The sequence below is a fragment of the Balaenoptera borealis genome, assembly GCF_965194805.1.
Source record: "Balaenoptera borealis genome assembly, chromosome: 20".
Lineage (NCBI taxonomy): Eukaryota > Metazoa > Chordata > Mammalia > Artiodactyla > Balaenopteridae > Balaenoptera > Balaenoptera borealis.
The window spans coordinates 504,879-513,849 of NC_138879.1; the positions used below are offsets into that span (position 1 = coordinate 504,879).

General features: G+C 56.0%; 1 protein-coding gene across 3 annotated transcripts in view; it reads right to left on the bottom strand.

Moving 5' to 3' along the window:
- Window positions 1-680: 680 nt before the first annotated feature.
- CACNG5 (calcium voltage-gated channel auxiliary subunit gamma 5) overlaps window positions 681-8,971 on the bottom strand; it is a 43,258-nt gene continuing 34,967 nt past the window's right edge. For 2 of the 3 annotated variants that reach the window (XM_082370962.1, XM_082370960.1), the window contains exons 3-6: window positions 8,021-8,107; window positions 6,990-7,130; window positions 3,472-3,617; window positions 681-3,277 (exon numbers count right to left, since the gene is read on the bottom strand). In XM_082370962.1, coding sequence (XP_082227088.1) covers window positions 3,020-3,277; window positions 3,472-3,617; window positions 6,990-7,130; window positions 8,021-8,107 — 632 coding nt within the window. In that variant the 3' untranslated portion in view covers window positions 681-3,019. The remainder of the gene's footprint in view (window positions 3,278-3,471; window positions 3,618-6,989; window positions 7,131-8,020; window positions 8,108-8,971) is intronic. The other variant, XM_082370961.1, reaches the window with a different exon arrangement.

Below are 8,971 nucleotides of genomic sequence, written 5' to 3' on the forward strand. Positions count from 1 at the left end.
AAGGAGGGGGCTCCCTTACATGTGCTCCTTGGGTACATCACTGATAAGCTGGTGTGGACTTGCCCCCAGCTGCTCCCCTCAACTCCGTGCAGCCCTGAGGATGACCATTTCTTTGAAGGTCATCTCTGGGGGTGAGGCGACAGCACTGACCAACCCCCGGAGGAAGAAGAAGGCTGGCGAGTTCCAGGTGAGAGGGAACAAAAGTCAGAATTGTCCCCCACCCCTGGCTGGTAACCCCGAGTAGTTTTATTCCATAATGCAGCAGACTTTGGTGTATTAGTCTCTCCATCTCATATTTTGAGGATGAAAAAATAAAAACTCATGTCTTTTTTTTTTTTTTTTAAGTGCCTGAGGAAACAAAAGTGTATTGGGGAAGTGGACCCTGATTTATGGTTTATGAGTTGAGTTTATACACTTTAATGTTTGAGAAAAATCTTTTGATTGTGGAGAGGCTGCAAAGGTCCCAGTTCTGAGATGAATTTATAGACAGAAAAGAAACTATCACGGTTGCACAGTAATTCATACATTCACCCGTCACCCAGGAGGGGAGACACGGACCCAGAACCTGTCCCGAAGATAGGTGTAAATTGCACATTCCCAGGGTAAGAGCTGCCTGACTTAGCAGCCCAGCATCTAGGCCGATAAAGGCCCATCCTAATGATGTCACTCACAGTCAACCATCAGCTTGTGTTCAGGAGTGGATTCTATTTTTTCCATGTGCACAAAAACAAGCCTGGCACATGGACAGAGAGAGAGTACTTCAGGGAGAGAAAAGTGCATTCGAGGACCTAATTACATTGACAACGATTGGAGTAAAGCACATCTAAACAACTGTCCAGTTTGGAAATGCTACCTAACGGTCTCCAAGTACGCTAAACGAGTCCTTTGCTGCGGGGAGCACCGGTTTCCTTGTGAAGCTGTAAGCGGTTACCAAGGATACAAGTCACGGCAGGTGCCTGTGGAGTGGAAGGCGGGCTTTCCGGCTGCCATCAGTGTACAGGCGAGGGGTGAACAGTCACACGGGAGGGCTGTCTGGAGCTTTCTGCACGAGGCTGGATCATTAGAGTTGGGGGTGGGGGTGGGAGGAGGGCTTGGAAATAGTTTAGGAGCAGAGGGGGTTTCCCCAGGACCCATGCGGGGACAGTGGCAGGACAGAGACCACAGTCGCCTTCCCTCGTTTCTCCTCTATTATCCGTGAACAAGGGGACAATCCAGCTACGAGGCAATCTGCCTCTTATGGGCGGAACTGTCCCCCTCCCCAAAGCCCCATATCCGTATATTCAAGCCTCCCCTCCACGGCTTAGAATATGGCTGTATTTGGAGACAGGGCCTTTAACGAGGTGATTTAAGTTAGAATGAGGCTGTTAGGATGGGCTCTTATCCAGTCTGACACCAGGGGGCATGCAGGCGTGCAGGAAAAAGACCCTGTGAGGACACATGGAGAAGATGGTCATCTGCAAGCCAAGGAAAACAGCCTTGAGAGAATCCAAATCTGCTGACACCTGGATCTTGGACTTCTGGCCTCCAGAACTGTGAGAACATAATTGTCTGTTGTTTAAGCCACGCAGCCCGTGGCAGCCCCAGCAAACGAATGCATTCCCCTTTTGAAGGCCACCCCGGCCACAAGTGTGGTTTTCTGTCTTTCTTTCCAGAGCCCACATGTTGCCCACGGTGGCTTTTTGCACCCAGAACTGAATGCTATCTTAAAAAAAGAGCAAGAGAAAGAGTGAACAGCTGGTGCGGCAAAAATACACAGCAGAGAGCCTGGCGTTGTTTTGCTACTCAAAACCTCAAATCCCAAAGTGGGCATGCGAGAAGACACGTGGAGACCCGAGGGGGTCCCGTCCGGCACTGGGCCTTTCCCGTTTCCCTCTGTTAACTTCACGGAAGGGGCTTCAGGTTTCCTACCCGGAAAACGGGCATCACGCCACCTCATCTTCTGGAGGCGTCTATCTGCTTACATACGCCCCGTACCCAGGAAGCAGATGCTGCCCCGTATTCGGACTAAACTGCCAACCCCCGATGTTGGCAGGCGTCCTCGGGAGAGCAGATCATTCTGAGTCTGGCTTGTTTAGACTCAGGCGTCAGCAAATCCAGCTCCAAATCCCAGGCAGCCCCTTTGAAAGCTGCCTTCTTTCTACTTTGGTGGTATAGAGGTCCGTCTACATGAGTAGATTTCAGGGACCTGGACTAGAAATATTGCCCATGTGAGCGGGGACGGTATCCCCCGGGCCTGAAACAGTGCTTGGCAGTATGAACCCGGACTAGCCACCTTCTGCAGTTCTCATTGTCAGAGCCACTGCTTTGGGTTAAGGCATTAAAGGCCCTTGTTAAATATGTTATTACGGGCCATGCATATGAAGCCATCATCAGCCATTAACACCTCTTTGTGACTTCATCAGAGTGGCCTCAGACCCCTCTCAGCCCCTTGGGGACCAAAGCTGGGGCAGCTGAGTTCTGGCGGGAGAAGAGGAAGAAGACTCACAGGCCGTGGGGCAGGGGCGAGATGGACAGGGCATGGGGGGGGGGGAGTGACAACAAACGGTGGAGGACTTCACAAGGACAGTGCGGGAGGACTCTGAACCAGCCAGAGCTCCGTATCACAGCCGCCTCTTGGTCCCATAGCCCAGATCACGACGCGAGGGCCAGGCCAGTTGGCAAGCACACAAGTCCAGCTGGGTCTCTGGAAGGAACCTGGCATCGCAGAGCTGGCCTTGGCCTGGGTCCATGACGTAGGGTGCGGGGGGGAAGACAGAGCTGGAAGGCCCACCTCTCCCAGGGAAGGAGAGCGCCCAGTGATTGGCACTCAAGAGGTGGGGTGACCCCCAGCTCTCAACCAGTCATCCCACTCGCTGGCTCCGGACTCCTGACACCCACCCTGGGCTGCAGGAGCTCCTCTGGGCGAGCAGGAAGGGGGCACGGGTCAGGTGGAAACAGCTAAGCACGGGGACAGCCGGGCCGCAGACCAAGGGCAGCGGGGGCAGGAAAGGCTGTCTGGGCAGGCGGTCCGGGCGGGGACTCAGCAGGGGGAGGAAGACAGCTGGCGGTAGTCGGGGCGCCTGAGCAGGGCGGGGTGGGTGCCAGTCATCTGCAGGGAGACGTCGCTGGAGATGTCGGAGGGGCTGCGGCCTCGCGCCCAGGCGTCCGGGTGCAGGAACTGGCCCGAGTGATCGGAGCAGTTGCTCAGACGCGGGCGGTAGAAGCCGGGGTGAGGCCCGTACACGTCCTCGGCGGTGCACCGCTTCACGAACAGGTGCACGGCCATCACCCCCGCGCTCTGCAGGCAGGGGGAGCTCGTGCTGGGGCCTGGCCTTGGACGCGGCCGCGGGAGCTCGAGCGCGAGGCGGGGACAAGGCGGGCGCGGGGCGGGGCCGGGGAGGGAAGGGCGGGAGAGCGGCGGGTCCAGGGGGAGCGTGGCCTCCTCCCCCTTCCCATCCCGGGGCAGCGCCCCGCCCGCGGGGAGGGGTTTACCTCCGTTAAGAGGAAGGAGATGGCAGCGAAGGCAAACGACCATCCGTACTTGTAGGTGAAGTAGGTCTCCGCATCCCTGGTCCTGTTGAGCATCTCATCGTTGACGCTGGAGATGTACAGCACCAGGCCCACCACCAGCGAGAGGCCTGCAGGGGGGGCAGGGGCGCTCGGCAAGGAAGCCGGGGAGCCGCCGGTGGGGCACCGCCTCCCCTCGGGGTTCAGGGAGAAGGCCTCGGCCTTGGGTGACCATGACCCCACTCTGGAGTTCGAGGAGGGCAGGAGCCCTCCTCCTGAAGGCCCTGTTTAGACCATTACCTTCTAGAACGCGGACGGCTGCAGGTAAGAAAGCTCCTGTCCAGCCACCTCCCGAGCCACGGTGAGCCCGAGGGTTCTCACCGCCCGCCCCCACCAGAACCACCTGTTAGATGTGCGTCCCATGAGCCCCATCCCCGGACCTTCTGAGTCACGTGGCCTGGGCTGGCACCTGGCACCGTGTTGTCCTAAGTGCTCCCCAGGCAAGGCTCAGGTGAACTCAGGGTGTGAACCACTGACTTAGCAAGTGGCTTCCGCTGAACTGAGGGATAACGCAGGCTCCGCTGGCAGAGATAGCCAGGGCCTCCAGAGCCTGGACAGATGGTTGTGTAACTGTGGCTCTGTGCAGCCCACCTGCCCCTGGGCGCGGCCAGTTACTGAGGTCGTTAGGCAGCAGAGGCAAAGAGAGATCGTCCAGGCTCTGGCAAGCGTTACACCAGGAGGCCAGCGCTGCCCAAACTCCTCCCGCCATTGTGCAAACGACCGACTGAGCATCGGTCAGTCAGTGACTGTAACTGAAACAGGACACAATTAATTACTCTGTTCTGAGCTGCTCATGTTTAATTCCGTTCACATGATTAAGCTGGGGCACCTTGAAGGATGAATGCTACGGGAAAACAAGCATGATTCAGGCCTTCCTTGGCACTTAACTCACACTGGAATGAAGCTGGCCCAAGGGAACCCTGTCTACTGCTGTCATTAAAACACTTCATGTGGCCAAGCTCAGTCTGAGATCTCGGGTCCTGCTGCCTGCCGCTGAAAAACCTCAGGTGCTTTGAAGCTGCTGTGTGGCCTTGACTGCTGTGAAGTTTATAGATAAAGAAAGAGCTTAACCTGGGTCTGTATCTCTTGGACTAGGTGGAAACATCATGGTGCAGAGGGTGGGCTGAGGACACTGCAGGTGCTCAATGAACATTTGTTAGATGGATGGATGGATGGATGGATGGATGGGTGGATGAAGGGATTAATAGATGGAAGAATGGATGGCAGATAGGTGGGTGGATTGAAAAAAAGATGGACAGATGAATGGGAGAAAGGATGGATGGAAGGATGGATGGAAGGATGGATGGATGGATGAAGGGATTAATAGATGGAAGAATGGATGGCAGATAGGTGGGTGGATTGAAAAAAAGATGGACAGATGAATGGGAGAAAGGATGGATGGAAGGATGGATGGAAGGATGGATGGATGGATGAAGGGATTAATAGATGGAAGAATGGATGGCAGATAGGTGGGTGGATTGAAAAAAAGATGGACAGATGAATGGGAGAAAGGATGGATGGAAGGATGGATGGATGGAAGGATGGATGGATGGATGGATGGATGGAAGGAAGGAGAAAGAAAGAAAAGCTCTTGGGCATCTAGTGTTCTGACCCCCACCTGGCTCCCAAGCTATATTGACAAGACAATGTTGGGAAAAGGAACCTAAACTGGCTTGGAAGTTGGGTGGCAACCAGAATGCCTGGTGCTGACAGCTGTTTATCTTTTCTTTCCATCTGTCCATCCATCCATCCATCCATTATTCAAGCCATCCACCTACCCATCTTCCATCTGTATCCCCTCTCTTATCAACAAATCCAGGGCTCCAGGGCATCTACAATCCATGCCCTGAGAGCCATGCCTTTGGCTCGATGCTTTAAGAAAAGGTGCTCATGAAAACGCAAAGGACACCCTGAAGGGGAGAAACAGCCGACCTTCATTTACCACCCTTTCTTCCCGGCTCACTCTCCACACCCCCTGCAGTAATCTCCTCCACGTCTGATTCCCTCCCCCAGTCCCTAGGCCAACAGCTCCGTCTCCACCTTTGGTGTCTCTACTCCCAGGAACCCCAAACCCTGACCCCTAGCAGCCTTCTGGGCACTGCTTCCAGCTGTCGCGTGGGCACCTTAAACTTTGCATTTCCCACTCTACGTTCATGATCTTGACTCCAAATCTGCTGCTTCTCCTGTGACCCCTGGATGAGGGGTGCAGTGCACCGCCCACCCAGGGCCTGCGCAGAGCTCCACGCTAGCCCTTGGCTCCTCCCTAGAAGCCCAGCCCTCGTCCGACTGAGCTTACCTCCCAGGTGTCCATGAGCCTCTCCCTTCTCTCTTCCCCGCTGTCAGCCCCTCCCCATCCCCTCCCTCCTGCACAACTGAAGTAGCCTCTCGCCCGCGCTCCCTGCCCCGTGTCTTGCTTCCTTCCTCCCCTCACTCTCCAGAAGGATTATTCTAAAATCCAAATCTGGTCATGTCCTTCCTCGGCTTAAAATCCTCCCGAGGCTTCTCACAAAGTCCCCAACAAGGCGACCTCAGCTGCCGCCCCCCCACCTCTCGCCACATCCTCCTGACGTTCCCGCCACCACGAGTCACGATTGAGCTTAGTCTCTCCTGGCCTTTATCCTCTCTCTTCCCTCCAGGCTCCCTTCTGCCCACCCCAACCTCACACTCTTTACCTAATTCCTACCCACCTTCCATCTCGCCTGCTCCTGGTGGCCGTCCCTGACCAGCTCCCGGTCTGAGTTTCCGCCGCTGCCCTTGGCCCCCATAACAGTCCTTGCTGACGCTGTCAGAGCCCTTGTCAGGCAGGGTCCACATTTCCTGCCCACTTGTTTATGTCCCCTAATACACTGCCCTTTCTGTAGGTAGAGATCCCAGCTCCCAGTGATAAGGCCTGGGAGATACATGAATGGATGAGTCAGCACATGAATAAACAAAAGAAAGAGTGAATGATCGAGTACAGTCTGGGGTCGGTCCAGGAGGACAGATCCACACTGAAGGGGCCTGGGTAGCCCAGGGTAGGGGGTAGGGGGTCTCTGGAGGATAGCTGAGGGATGGGAGATGAAGAGGCCATCATTCCAAAGGCAAATTGTATTTCTTTCATGTAAAAACACAAAGACATAGCCCTCAAGAAAACCAGGAATTCTCATTACCAGTGGGAACTAGAGGAAAGCGGCAGTGATGGTATGGCATGAGGAGGACCCTGGGTTCTCATCCCAGCTCTGCCCAGGGGGAGCTGTCAGGTCACTGCTCCTCCAGAGGTGATGGACGGGCCCGGGTCCTCGGAACCCTCCTCCAGCTCGGACTCAGTTGTGCTTGAGCCACTGATGTGGCGGGTCCTGTGCAGGGGCTGACCCGCAGCTGGGACCAGGGCTTCCCAGAGCAGAGTGGTTTAGGAATCAAATGTCAGAAGTGCAGAGTGCACGAGCGAAAACGGCACCACTTACCGGAGAGGATAAAGAAGATGCCAGAGACAAAGGCCAGGATTGTCCTGTGGGGACGGATGTGTCCAATGTTGCTCAGGATGAAGCCAATGAACATGAAGAAGAGGCTGACCAGGGGGAACGGCGTGGCCGAGCGAATCATTTCTGACCGAGGGGATGGAAGGATGCCGTCAGCCTCCAGCAGCCTCACTCAGTGCTCGCCCTCTCGAGTCAAGTGTTCCTGGCAGAGTCCACCAGCTGGTCCCCAAGCCCCCGCCCTGCACAAGCGGCCCGGGCTCCATTCCCTCCTCGGTGGGGCTTTCGTCCCTTGGCCCTTAGCCTGCAGGGCCTATGCTAACTCAGAACTGTACTGCAGGTTCACATGGGTCTGAACCAGCTCTGGTGAGGCCAAGGCCATAACGTCAGTCTCGCTGGGGGCCAGAGAGCTTGGTTCAGTTCCCTGGGTACTATGGTGTGAACGTCTGTGTCCCCCCCACAAACAAAATTCACTTGCTAAACCTAATGCCCAAGGTGATGGTATAGGAGGTGGGGCCTTTGGGAGGTGCTTAGGTCACAAGGGTGGGGCCCCCATGAAAGGGATTAGTGCCCTTATGAAAGAGACCCCCTCCAGAGCTCCCTCGCCCCTGCCACCATGTGAGGACACAGTGAGAAGGCAGGAAGAGGGCCCTCACCAGAACGTGACCATGCTGGCGCCTTGATCTTGGACTTCTAATCTCCAGAGCTGAGAGAAATAAATTTCTGTGGCTTCCAAGTTGCCTTGTCTGTGCTATTTTGTTAGAGCATCCCAAACAGAGGAAGTCACTGGGTATGGGTGCCCTCTCACTTGCCAGGGTCACAGCACTGGGAGACTCCAGCAACCTGTCACCACCCCGGATAAATAACTGGCAGAGCGAGCTCTGTGAGCTCGGCCAGCACAAGCATCTGAGTGTCAGGGCATCGGCTCTTGAGAAACAAGCAGTCACCCTGCCTCTTCCCTCTGCCCTGCTCTGCCCTGTCCAGCCCGTGGCCCAGGTTGGAAAGTCGGAGGCACCTACTTAGCACGTTGACCGTGGACTCGGAGGTGAGCTGGGGGCTCACAGGCATCACATCCTCTATGGTGAAGCAGCGTCCCCGCTCCTCACCTACGGAGACAAGAGCCACTTACACTCTGGGTCCTTCTGAACACGGATTTGAAGTTAACATATTCAAATGGTATTCCCAGGTGCTTCTGGGATGTTTGACCCTCTGTGTATTTACACCTGGGCTGGATCCAAACCCTAGGGGGCCCCGTCCCCAGATGGTGGCCCACAGCGGAGGTGGACACCCGTCCTGACATCACATCTTTCCCAGAGAAGCACCGAGAGCTGCATGAAAAGCGATCACCGCAGACTCAAGGTAGAGTCAGATGTCTGGTGGCCGTCTTGTGGCTTTGGGACAGACTCCACCGAGGACGGCGTGTGGCTGGCTTAGGTGCCCCAGTGTGGGTGTCGTGGAGCAGAACCCCCAAAGCCTTGTTGACCACTTTGGCAACCAGAACCTGGTGACTTCAAACTCCGCTTCAGATTTAAGCAGAGCTGCCACACAGACGGATGCCACACAGACGGATGCCACACAGTCTAGGCACTGGGAGGCGAGGTCAGTGTTGGATGCCATTCCCGAAGTAGACTCAACACGTCACCGGGAGGCCAGGCCTCCAGGGTCCTCCCTGCTAAATACGGGTGGGCGCCAACCACCAAAGCCCTACCATGAGGCTGGGAGGACCAAGTGTTCCCTGTGCCCCGTGCACACATGGGTTACAGAGCCCTTCAAGAAAGGCTCCGTGACCCCACCGTGGTGTTTCCGACCAGCCTCGCAGGGCACAGAGAGGCTCTTCTCGTGCAGCCCGGTTCCGGGTCATGATGAAGGGGTAAAGGACAGAGCCCTTGGAGTAGCAACTCCAAGGGTTCCAGAGAAGCCCTAGCAAGCGGGCAGGAGGCCCTGACGGGCAGGACCACAGCACCACAGCA